Source organism: Ostrea edulis, chromosome 4, assembly GCF_947568905.1.
Source record: "Ostrea edulis chromosome 4, xbOstEdul1.1, whole genome shotgun sequence".
In the NCBI taxonomy this organism is placed as follows: domain Eukaryota; kingdom Metazoa; phylum Mollusca; class Bivalvia; order Ostreida; family Ostreidae; genus Ostrea; species Ostrea edulis.
Window position 1 is genome coordinate 53,996,160 of NC_079167.1, and position 13,748 is coordinate 54,009,907.

Below are 13,748 nucleotides of genomic sequence, written 5' to 3' on the forward strand. Positions count from 1 at the left end.
GGTATATTAACTATAAATAAGTATTTCCTTAATGACAACAACTATTTCCAAGCGGCAAAAATAATATGCGTTTGAATGAAAAAAGGGTCATCGAAACCGGATTTACTAAATCGTAGGGACGACTTTTTAATCGTACAAAACGATTTTTTTTTTTCAAATCGTACAATCGATGTTCTGAGTCGTACACAAACGATTCATTTTAATTTTTTCTGCTAGGTTAAAATGGCACGAATACACCGTCGTAGGTTTACAATTACACGTGTTTTAAAATAAGAAATGGTACACATGTTTTAACAGCGCGGAAGCGTAAGGTTCTTTGAGTCATCGTCGTGGTCCACATTAATTAGCATACCTATTATATAAATCGGGAAGGGTTGTGTTCCGGTTTCTGTACGTGTGTGATAGTCGCACACGTATAATAGTTATTTGTGCAGAAATTGCTGAATACAATACACTGGGGTTTTGGAATTCAAATGCTTCTACCAAATAGAATTACTTTTAGATAAAGTACACAAATCTACTTGATGTCATTATGACTTTTAAAAGGTGATGGATAAAATACTATTATATATATATATATATATAGAGAGAGAGAGAGAGAGAGAGAGAGAGAGAGAGAGAGAGAGAGAGAGAGAGACAGACACAGAGAGAGAGAGGCGTCTACGGATCATTGTGACTTCGGTGGTGGAGGTGGATCTAAGAAAAAAAAGCACCTCTGTACAATCAGCCATGATTCAGATTTCTCTCCGGAAATGTCAATTTTTTCCCTGTTCTTCAGATAATTGAAAAAGTATTACAGTGTTTGTCGCTGTGCAATTTTTATAAATTCATTCAATGTTAAAAGTATAGCCCAGTAAGCTTTTGAAGACAAGATGATTTATAGTTTAAAACTTTCGCCGGAAATTTCCATCCGGCATACCGTCGATTTATCCCGTGACATCTCTAACCCTGTGTCCCTCTTCCTTCCTACTTCACTCTCAGGTCTGCATTGTGTTGTTCTTCCTCCGTTATATTTCATTACGGAGACCGAGTTGGACAGTGAACAGTTTGCATGGAAATTGTATTTTTCTGGTTTATGTCCATATAAGTTACAATGGCGGATATTTCGGGACTGGATCAGGAACTAAAATATCTTGTGGTGGATCAGAAGAAAAATTTCGTAGACCAGACAGAATGGGCGGCCAAAAAATTGGTATGGGTCCCCCATGACAGCCAGGGGTTTTGCTCTGCGAGCATTATCAGAGAAGACGGTGACGAATATGAAGTGGAAATTGAAGAAACAAATAAGAGAATTAAAGTTCTCAAAGAGGAAATCCAGAAAATGAATCCTCCCAAATACACCAAAGTGGAGGATATGGCTGAACTCGTCTGCCTGAACGACGCCTCTGTACTGTACAATATAAAGGACCGTTATTACTCGGATTTAATTTACGTAAGTTTTTAGGAAAGAAAAACCCACATCATGTACATTTGCATTGATAACATATCTGATCAAGGTTGTTGCATTCTCGAAAAAACAAATTGGTCTTAACTTCCGTAGTGATATGATTCTAAAACATCCTAAATCTGTAGATCCCCACTGCGTGCTTTAACTTTCTAATTCTATTCACAAATCCTTACTTCTAATATATTTAATTCTGATTTTTTTTTTATTAAGAGTGTTACTTCTGATTATAAATATCTAGTTTTAACTATAAAATTGAATCTTCTATTTTTTTAAGGATTATTCTTAGTATTCTCAGTTTGTTATACGCGATTGTTCCCCATTCGTGCGGCGAAACGTCCAGCTCGTCCATAATCTTACAGAGGGAGCTCCTCCACACGAATACCATACATTCTGTCTGTCCTACTTACGTCCGGTCCGGATCAAAGTGTTATCTAAATATAAACGTTCATCTTATTGCAAAGAAGTTACGAACAATCTGAAGAGGTGTGGGTGGTTTTTTTTTATTTGTTTGATTATTTTTGTTTTGTTTGTTTGGTTCTTCTAAATTTGTTTCACGTCCCGTTGAGAAATTATCACTCATACTGAGCCGTCACCAGCCGTGTGTGAAGTACCAGGTGTGATTTTTTTTTTATTCGAATGTTATTGAAATCAGAAGCAACAATATAATAATAGATTAGAAATTTAAATTACACAGCTGTATTCAGATATTAGTATTTTGAACTCTTTGGTTTTTATAGAATTTTTAATAATCTGGCTTTCCATACAGTTTTTAAGGTTACATTTAACAATTACCTGTTCCTTGTCGTACTCTCGCGGAATCTTTTTCCCCGGAAAACTCGCAGTATTTCTCTTAACTATAAATAGATAAATTTCATGCTATTGAAATTACATCGAAATTCCAGAGAATTGTGAACTTAGGTTGTATTTTCCTGTCCAAATAACAGTTTAAAGTCCACAAGATAATTGCTAAAACTTTCTGTAATAACAGTAACATGTATGTGTTATATATGTGTCTCTGGCAAAAAGCTTCGCCTATAAACTTAAATATTTTCATTTCATGTGATTTTGCTATGAAATACTTAAACATTAAACACGCAGTAAAATCATAATGCCTGATGTGGGTAAAATACAATACGAAATCGAAACAAACTAACGAAGTTTACCGAAATGAATGAACCGTGCATACACGATACCCTTAATCAGCCTTTCTTCAAATGTTGTGCACTTAGTGCACTTATATATTCTGGATGAGTGACCAAGTTAAATTTTTGGGGACTGGAGGAGGGGGGGGGGGGGTCGTTTTCTAATAGCTATAAAGTCGCGATTGACCTACATTTTTCAGAAGAGTGTCATTAAATTCACATTCCACATAACTATACATTAATTGGACAATGCTGAAATTCACCACCAGGACGCGGTTATTACTGTCTCAATGACATAGGACGTGATGGGATAAAACAGCTTATACTATAGTATATAATCAGGCTTCGGATGCTGAAATTGGCCTTTATTTCTTGAAGGCAATTTCAATCTCAAGTAACTGACAGATAGCTTTCATTGCTTTGGCTACGAGCCTACGACACTTACAAATATTTGAAATATATGCTGCAGTTTACCTATAATTTCGGGCGAATGACCATATGTAAAATTCTAGGGACTGGTTCAATTCTTCGTACTCATATATACATGCATATAACTGCGGGGATACAATCAACCACACTTGCATGCTTTATATATGCCACATTTGACATACTGGTTGAGTGACTAAATTGAATTTGGGAGGATAGAATATTTGTCATGGTATATTCATTCAGATGCGGGGGTTTCGGATGAGACCTCAAAAACCGAGGTCCCTTGTCACAGCAGGCTTGGCACGATAAAAGCCCTCAATGCGCTCTGTATAGGTTTAAGTTTAGGGCACCTCACCTGAGTGAAAAAGTTGTCGAAGGTGATCGAACAACTTTATCTTGCTTTTCTTGTATATTGTCTTTCAATTCGACAAATGCCAGCCAGTGTTTTCTCAAAAAAGGAGAGAAAAAAATACTCGCAAGGGAAATAAATGTATTTTTTTAGTCATCTAAAGATATACGCGACGTTTCTCAATAACATGTAATTATTCGTGACATTCCACGTACAATTCACGTGCGTTCTGCCTTGTTTCCACAAAAGATCTTGGGGTATATCACCATGTCTGTTTTAGAGCTTATTTGCTGCAGGTAAAAAATGTAAACCCTGCTTTTACGTATCACAGTTAATTTTATAAATGGACACTACTGTAGTAAAGAAGGAGAGAGAAAATCTTTGGAACAATTAGGTATCGAACCCGGGACCCCTGTATCACTACATGTAGTTACATCAACCACTGAGCTACCCAGGCCGAAATACATACAAGGGTAAAGTTACTACAGACAATATAAAATTTTCAGTCTATTTGGAAAATCATACAAGAACTCTGCCTGAAGAAAATGTCAGAAATGTCGTGTGGTGATTGTCTGTCTGGGGGAAACTTTTCACATTTTCATCTTCTCACAAACCATTTAGAAAATATCAACGGAACTGACACAGAGCTTCTTTTTGGTAAAGGGGATTCAAGTTTGCTCAAATGAAGGGCAACACCCCAATCCAAGAGGGTGAGGTGAATAAGACGAGGGGGGGGGGGAGTGTGTGTTAAAATTCTTATAAATGAAGAGCCGCTTGTATTCTAGTTATATATAAATATATGGAAGTATCTTATGCATGTAGTTAGATTCACGTTTGTTCAGATGGTGACCCCCGGGGTCAGCATGAGGCCACAATAAGGGTTCGCCGATATACATGGGAGTATAAAGGAAATGTCTTTAATAAGTTTGACATTCTCGTATTCTGTAAATTGAAGTTTGTTTAAATGATGGTCCCGCGGGGCCAGCATGGGGTCACAATGAGGATAGGAATGCATGTACATATAGGGGGAATCTTTAAAGTATCACACCCCCCCCCCCTGAATCACCCGCTAAAAGTTATATAGAATCATTCTCACAAAGAGTAGATTCAAGTTTGTTTAAAGAGCGGTCTTCCGGGTAACATGGGACCACTGTGGGTGTGTGAAGCTTTTCATAGAAATACCAAGGAGTGTGTTAAATTAATGTAATAAATGTAGCCTCTTAGCTTAAAGTATCAAAATAATTGTATATTTCAAAATCCTCTTCACCGCCTCGTCTAGAAGGACTAAACACAACTGGAAGCATCCTCATATAGTATATATTCATTTAAGAAAACTCACTTCGTGTTACAGGTGCCCAAGTGTCTTATCCTCTGAATATTTTAGGGGCACCCCCCCCCATTGCGCCAGCTAGTGTATCCGTACGTAGAGTAGGATCAAATGATCAAACCATGGCTTATGTGACCAGGGTGGGTCATCGCAGTTTTACACAGGAATATAAAAAAAATCTTTAAATGTCTTCTTTCTCGAAAACATAAGAGGCTTTCGTATAATCTATTGAATTGATAAACATGCCAGCTTTCTCGTTTAGGTATAGAACCAAATTTCTTCATTCATGACCCCTGGGGCCGAATTAAATGGGTCTACAAATGGGGATTAAATATCCACAGCAAAGTTTTCGAAAATTTGTATTTTGCATACTGGTCCGTTAGATAGTTTTAAAAAATGCACCGCGACATGAATACCGGTTCAAAGACTTCAGGGTCTAGGGCGGGACTACAATTGGGGTTTCAAAGACAAGGGTACGTAAGTACTACGAGTACATGATGTTTCAAACGTCAGGAAACAACAGACACATTACCACAGTACAATGTATTATTATTTAAATTTACTGTAGAGTTTATATGGCATCTATTATAATAAATAATTTAAATAATAACCCTCTAAGATACCGTATTGGCCTATAGATAAGATAAGATAAGTTTATTCCAATTTTGGGCCCAGAGGGAATAACAGTAAGACAGTTTATAAAGAAGGAAATTCAAAAAAGAAAGAAAGTTTACAACATTAACTACAGGTTACATAGACTGCAAACTGCATGTGGATGCAGCATGTTGGGGAAACAAGTACATATAACATATATGAATTGCTAATCATGTGTATACACAAGTAAATGGACAGTATCAGTATTATACCAACATATGAATAATAAAGTATAATGATTTTTGCAGTTTTAAAGCATCACTTCTTTTTCTGAAAGTCTGCACTAAATATTCACTCAATTTGACAATTACTGTTTTGTCTTCATTAATCATCAACCAAGTAAATTTGTCCTTATTTGTTAGATAGATAAAATTTTTGTTGAGCTTGTATATACCATTAAAAAACATATTTCTCTCTTCAACATAGAATGGACAATCAGTAAGGAAATGAAATTCATCTGCTACACAATTAAGGTTACATAATTCTACAAAGTACAGGTGATACAATTCTCTATATAATAGGCCTATTCCAAGTAAATATACACGTATCTTGGAGAAAGGTAAATGGGACAATTTTGAAAAAAAAAAACACACCCCAAAACCAACCAAACCAAACATCTTAAATGATGTGTACTAAATGTATGCTCTTTTACCGAGTACCTCGTTAAATGTCTTCGAGCGGAAGTTCTAGGAGTGACTATGAGTCAGTTGATGGGTTACACTGTCCTAAATGGCAGAATAGAACTTAAGACATAATTCTGTTTTTTGGGGGGGATAGGCCTAGTTGTTTTTAAATCATAAGTGCTTAAATTGCCCTCCACAAAATTTGATTACGAAGTGAAAATTATTTATACTATAAGAATATCACTTCGGTCAAATGCCATCATATATTACAAAACAGTAAGTTATTTCCGGAATGACAGATATTTCCTTCACCGAACCCAGCTTCGTCACGTGACCCCTGATAGTGCCGTGTATTTCGAGCGGGCGGGGACCCGGTGACAAATTTTGAATGAATCAGCAGAGGTGAACATCGAACTTCCATTTTTCTTGGATCGCTGTGGCATCTGAGATTTTTCGGCTTATAGGGATTTTTAAAATATTGTGATTCAGTGGAGGCACTTCATATTATTACAAGACTAAACTCTAGAAGTTATCGAGTATTTTTTTTGGCTTCAAAATGGCGGACGATCCGTATGCAGGTGTAAGCGCACAAGAACTGCAATATTTAGCAGTGGACAGAAACAAAATTAATGATCCCATGGTACAAGCAGAATGGGCTTCAAAGAAACTCATTTGGATACCTCATGAAATGCATGGTTTTTGTGCTGCATGTATTGTAAGCGATCATGGGGACGAGATTGAAGTTGTGGTAGAAGAAACCGGAAAACGTGTGAGAGTTCACAGGGACGATTGCCAGAAGATGAATCCTCCTAAATTTAATAAAGTAGAAGATATGGCAGAACTTACTTGTCTAAATGAAGCATCTGTTTTACACAATTTGAAAGACCGATATTTTTCAGGTTTAATATATGTAAGTACAACAAATTGACTCTTTAAGCTGTCATTTTAGAATCCCCCACCCTCCATACATGCATGCGGTCGTATCACATTATTGTATGGCAGATTCACTGGGTAAAACAAGATGAATGAAGATTTGAAACCTTAGGGCTGAAGTAATACACCCCTATTGAGATATGTACGTGATACATTGACATGACGATTGGTTATTTTCGATATACAGTATAGGAGTAAAACAGGTTGGGAACACTTTCCCTATAGCAAGATATTCTGGTAAAAAATGTGGCTATCCCTTGTTAATGAGAGTAAATATATCCCGTACAACTGAGAAAAAACATCCGAGGAGTACATCCCTTCGTGTTTCATGTGACAAGAAGAAAAAATGTTAAAGTGTACGATACTTCTGCAAATATATTCATCAAAACAATGGATTTCGGCCTTCTTCCCTTGTACGCAAAAACGTTGATCTGAAATTTCTTGACTGTGTTGTCAATCGTTTAGAGACAGGGCGTGCCATGTTGAATGTGTGTCACACTTGTTCAGCATTGCACGGAATTTATAATTATTTTCAATCAAGATGCCAAAACACCTGTTTATGGTAATGTTTACTTTCTCGCTAAAAAGGGATAATCGCGTCTTGCATTAGGGGAAGTGTTCCCAACCTGTAAAAGTTTAGGTTGTGTTAGGATATCAGGGATAGTCATTAGCTTTCAATTTCATTTGCTCTGCTCAAGGACCGTAAGCACCGAGCATGGGCCTGAATTTTGCAGCCCTTCACCAGCAATGGTGACATCTCCACATGAGTGAGGTGCTAATCGTGCCGAAATTACACTGTTCTTCAGGTGTTTATGTCTCCAATATTTAAACAAGTCATTTATTCTTTGTTATTCATAAAGTTTTTGTCAAGTCAAAATTAAGGTCAATTGTAAGTCAGGTTTTTCCACAGCAGCTGTACAATACACCTCAAGGTCACTACAGAATAGTGATGGGCAATCGGGGAAAAACATTAATCGATGATCGGATTAATTGGATGTACCTTTTCGATTGATTAATCGAAGAATAATCGAATTTTAATGATTTCAAATTTATGACATAAATCTATTAAATTTACTTTATTTTTAACCCTAGATATTAAGTTAATAGAATAAAATCATTAGATAGATTGTATCGTGTTTAACATCTCTCTCGAGAATTTTTCACTCATGGAGATGTCCAAAATCATAATTAGAAATTTGAAGTTAATAATCCCATACTTTCGATTTTATTTTCCCGTGATAGCGATAGATCTCTTGACTTTTGTTGTTCTTATGGGATCTGGGTCAGAATAGAGCCTCATTACCCTTTGCTTGTTGTAAGAGGCAAAATCTGAGGCACTGTGTCACAGCAGGTGTGGCACGATAAAAATCCCTCCCTTTTCAAAGACTTTAAGCGCCGAGCATAGGCAGGCAATTTTGCAGGCCTTTACCGGCAATGGTCAGTGATGTCTCTATATGAGTGAAAGATTCTCAAGAGAAACGTTAAACAATCTTATCGGATGATTCAGCTTCGTCAGCCATTTTTGATTTTAGATAAGTCGCGGCAGGAATATTTGTATTATTTTTTTAAAATACCGATGTCGGCGATTTTCGATTTTCAGAATGACTATCGATTATTCACATCCTTTCAGTTATAGCGACCGACAATCGAAAGTTGGCAACAATCGGTACATCACTACTACAGAACTTTATTAAAAAATCTTGTAGACACTTTACTGGCCACTTTTGCTTCACATGTAACTTTGTTATGAACATGATGAAGAGAGTCCTGGCCTGATGGTTATAAAACTTTTACCGGACTCTTACTCGTATGTTTGTTTTGAGGACAACTCTTAGCAAGCTTCGAAACATGCTCAAAAATTCTTGAGCATGTACTCTTCAAGTGTGAGAATGATTTTATAAAAGTTTTTAAACCTTCACTTTTGAGTATGAAAACATACTCAAAAAGTTTAACAACCTCCAGGCCTGGTAGTATGTTTTACAAGCAGTGCAACCCTGCCAAGTCTTCAGGGTAGAAAAATACAGCTTGCCCAAGATTTCTCAGGTGGGTGGGGATGAAATTTCATATGATCGCTAGGCGGTTAGGCTCATTTTAACAGCCAGTATACAACAAATATCACAAAAGAACTATCAGGAATTTCTTTCCTGTAGATTGATGAACATCACAAAACTGAATATCAGGATTGACAGATTTTAAACAGGGTTGACAACTTTTGAGTGTAGCCAACTCAGTTTCCAACCCTGAAAGATGGTCCCAGTCCTAATTAGAAGTTTACCTGTATCAGTCTATGCGAAAATTACCGGGCTGTTGTGTTTTTTGGGTAAAATTTGGGTCTGGTGTATTGAAGCCAGGACCAGTTCTCCTGCCAAACACGCTGACATTTTCTTTGTCACTTTGTTTCTGCATACTTCTTAGTGCCAACTTTCTCTTCCTCTGTATGAATGCGTTATTTCACCAATTTTCCACCCTGAATCGCACCCTACTAGCGGAATCATGATCCCTGTTGGAAATATGTAGTGGCACACCAGGCATGTGCGTCAATAATTTTTGGAAGCCTGATCTTGATTTTACTAGCCATGGTCATTGGTCTATTGCATAATTCTGAAGACTGATCTGTCCCATGAAATTAAGACAAAACATATATTGTTCATGTATGCCTATGGATGGTAGATTCACTTGTTCAAATTATTACTCCAAATGTTAAAGCAAGGCCACTATAGTGGTTTCAAGTTTTACACTAACGTATTGTTTCGCCAAGCTTGAAATTGTTTTATTTGTCCTATGAGGAATGTAAATCAGGTGAGCATTGGGTACATGAGCCTGTAATTGTTGTGAAAAATTAGGTGGTGAGTTTAGACTGGAAACTGTGCACTCTGTATTCTTTTAATAAGAGTTTCAAGTGTTCTAATTCAGAGCAATAATGGATAGTAGCGTATTTTATAGACATGTTATTATATCCTCTCAAATTTCACATCAGACATGGGTCATATGCAGATTACAGTGGGTGACATGCTTTTGTTGATAAAGGGTAGTCATCCATTTTTGCTGACAGCTTCGATTGTGTACTCTTACTGCCCTGTACACTATTTTATAACTTCTTTTGTTTATCTAATGTTTGAATGAGTGAATAGGCAACATTGTCCATATCACCTTAAATCTTTGCTTTATTAGGGACAGACACTAGACACCAGGCCAGACCGCAATGCTGTTTAATCAGTCAACCAAATCACTGTCAGTGTGTAATCTTTTTCAATTGGGGGCATTCTTGGCATTCTCTGGATTATGTGTAAATGCTGAATGATTTAAAATGGCAGAGTGCAGTTTTATACAATTAAGAGCAATTGCAGTTTATGTCAAATGTTGATATAGTAATATATTTTCCACACTCACTCATGTATATATATGGAATGTTAAAATGCTATTTAGTTAATAGTTTTACATGTTTTCACAAAGCAGTGTGAATTGAAGAGTGAAAGTTCAAAACAACTCTATAACCTGCAACTCCGTGAAACATTTTCAACTGTCAATGAACTTTTCAAAGTATTCTCACCAGTTATAAATTGTGAAAACTTGGCTGGTTAATACACACGTGTATATTATATAGGGTCTTATAGCATTAGTAAACAGATATATAATCTTAGGGTGAACTAATCATGTACTTTGCAGTGATAATGACAAATATGAATGAAAATAATTTGGATCCAATTTGGTACTGTATTTCAGACATACTCCGGCTTGTTTTGTGTGGTAGTGAATCCTTACAAGAGACTACCAATATACACAGAGAAAGTTGTAGACCTTTACAAAGGAAAAAAAAGACATGAAGTCCCTCCACATGTATTTGCAATCACAGACACAGCCTACAGGAGTATGCTGCAAGGTAAAGGAATTGTGCAAATTTTATTCTGTATGGATATATAGTTGGATATCAGTATCTCGAACACCGATATCTCAATTACCATGGATTTAGAATGTCAAAGTAATTAGGAAGCCCCAACCACTTATTCTTTAAGTATTTTGCCCTTGATATCTCAAATCCTTGGATATCTCTTTTTCTAGGTCCTATCAAGTTTGAGATAATGAGATTTGACTATATACTAGTAGTCATAACTATGGTTGGAATGTGTCTAGATGAATTTTTAGTGGACTGGGAATGTCCGGATAGCTAGTATAATACTTCCTGCATTTGTGGACAGCGGGTTATGCGTTTATCTCACCCAAATGACTGATATGAATTTGTCTATGCCATGACTATGTAATGACATTAGAAGCTTATACTTGGCACAAAATTTCCTTATGACCCGCTATATCATGACCCTGAATGACAGTGGGGAAAAAACAAGAAGGGTGAAAATCATCTCCAGGCCATGGCTTAGTAATGGCTTTATAGTTTAGAAGTAAATGTACACATAAATCGTTTAAATGAATAGAAAACAGAGTGCCACATTTGTATCATCCGGAGTTAGGAACATTTAGAAGTTACATATAAATTAGTATGACATCTATAGACTAATATGAGTATTAACTAAAGTGCAGCAGTTAAGTACACATTTTTGGTGCCTTTGTTTTCTACTATAAGGTTGATTAAAGTGTATTTAAAGCATTTCCTGTTTATTCACCACTTAACCTCCTTAACTTTCCTGACATGCAGTACAACCAAAAATTTGTATCGGGGGTCCCCTTTCCTTCAGTTAATGGGGAAAAAATTCTGTTGGAATGTTGTGGAAAAAGTTATTTCTGAAATGTTTCATTTCACAGGTGTTCCTATTGGGTAAAAAAAAAAAAAAAAAATGTGAAAAGAGACATTGTGAGATGTGTTCCTAAAGATTATAATTTATGAAAAGAAATACTGTGCTTTATTTTAAGAGTTTGTGCCAAAAGATATGCATATATATCACAGCACAGCACCTGTGTCTGGAAATGTTTATGTTGAAACTCCTTCTTTATATGCTAGATAGCCATAGGCAGACAGTTCATGGTCAAAAACCTTTTTCATTAAGGGAATTGTAATGTGCATGATAAGACATACTAAAAAGATGGTAGTAGATGTGGAGATTCATTCACACACTGCAGGCAGATGAGTATGGTCCATCTGGGGGCAGGTGCTTACCAGTTACTGAAAGAGTGCATCTTGCCTGCTATGGCAGTCTTATTTGAGAATGTAAGAGATTTGGTCCCATGTCCTCAAGGTACACAGGATTGAGTCATAGCATAGTCATTGTAAACAAGTTAAATGGGGTTATATTTTGCATAGAGAACTTAAAAAAAAAAGTTGTCAATGTAAGTGGATCTACTCATAAGCCACACATTTCATTTGTCATAGTGGCTCATATGTTCACTGCTTCAAACACATTGACTGTAGACAGTGTGCGCTGAATCAATAGGTTACATGTTCCTACATGTAGTTTGTTTATTTATGCATCATCTGTTTCACCTGCAGTGGATGTCAAATTGATTTTTCACAAACAATATTCATGTATACATGTACTTTATTTATTAGCATTACATTATCTGTTTCACCGGCATCCGATGCTAAATAGCTCTTTCATGCTTCTGGATTTCTAAATTTCCATGTCGAAAAAATTAAAAAATTTGTTCCCAGTATTGATTTCTGATTTGAAATATGTTGTCAAAAATTTTAAGAATTTTTGCAATTTCTGGGAAAATTGTCTAAATCGTTCACTTCTAAGGCATTTTTATGCCTTATATATTGGTCATCTAAAATTTGCAAATGGAAATATGTTTCAACGTGTTTTGGAAATGCTGTGCCCACACTTTCTGAAACCCAAAAAGTTTATGAAAAATACTGACTTTTGGATGGCTGGAAATGTTTTTTACTCCCTAGAAATATCTTAGAAATCTTCCAAATGTACTAACCATAAACAAAAGGGATTTAGAACTCCAGATATAGATACATAATTGATATTTTTGTACAGGGCTGTTCTTCGAACTTCATCATTTATAGCTGCAATAATGTAGCCCTCTCTGATTTATTTACTCCGACATTTTCCATAGGATCTTCGTAATGGTGCAAAATATTTGATGAATAAACCTGTAATAAGCTTCATGTATTTGTCTTTAATGTTGTTATACCCCTGCGAACGAAGTTCAGGGGGGTATATAGGAATCTGTCTGTCTGTCTGTGCAGATTCGTGTCCGGGCCATAACTTCTTTGTTCTTTGACATAGGCATACCATATTTGACACATGAGTGTATCACCATGAGATGATGTGTCGGGTACCTTCATGACCTCTATATGACCTTAAACTTTGACCTCAAGGTCAAAATTTATTATAGGGTTTTGACATAGTCATACCATAAGACATGGTGTATCACCATGAGACAATGTGTCATGTACTCATGACCTCTTTATGACCTTGAACTTTGATCTCAATGTCAAAATTATAGGTTTATACCATGGATTTGTGTTCGGACTATATCTTCCATTTTCTTCTACAAAGGCATACCATATTTTTACACTCAGGAAAAAGGTAATTTATACCAATTAACAACACCCTTTGGGAGATTGGGGTAAGGGGGGGGTGTTTCTTAGTGAGCATTGCTCTCACAGTACCTCTTGTTTACATTACAAAGAGAATTATCTCTGCACTTGGCCGTCTAATAAAAAGTTCAGTTCAAACATTGCACACAATATGAATCAACTAATTCAGAATTGTTAAAAATGGTAGAATAGTCTTAGAAATCGCAAGTTGCAGGTTGTAAATTTATATATGGACTAAGAAACTTGAAAATATGATTTTATTTACGTAAAGAAAGCCAGCAAATGTTTGCAATGATCCATTCCAGCATCTGCACCATTACGAAGATCCTAAGGAGTTGTAGC

The 13,748-nt window shown here is 36.2% G+C and overlaps 1 protein-coding gene across 18 annotated transcripts in view; it reads left to right on the forward strand.

Moving 5' to 3' along the window:
- The first annotated feature begins 917 nt into the window (after positions 1 to 917).
- LOC125672156 (myosin heavy chain, non-muscle) overlaps positions 918 to 13,748 on the forward strand; it is a 62,548-nt gene continuing 49,717 nt past the window's right edge. For 8 of the 18 annotated variants that reach the window (XM_056162951.1, XM_048908275.2, XM_056162954.1 and 5 more), the window contains exons 1-2: positions 1,014 to 6,881; positions 10,628 to 10,784. In XM_056162951.1, coding sequence (XP_056018926.1) covers positions 6,528 to 6,881; positions 10,628 to 10,784 — 511 coding nt within the window. In that variant the 5' untranslated portion in view covers positions 1,014 to 6,527. Of the gene's footprint in view, positions 6,882 to 10,627; positions 10,785 to 13,748 lie in introns of all 18 variants that reach the window. The other 10 variants (XM_056162952.1, XM_048908276.2, XM_056162957.1 and 7 more) reach the window with 2 other exon arrangements.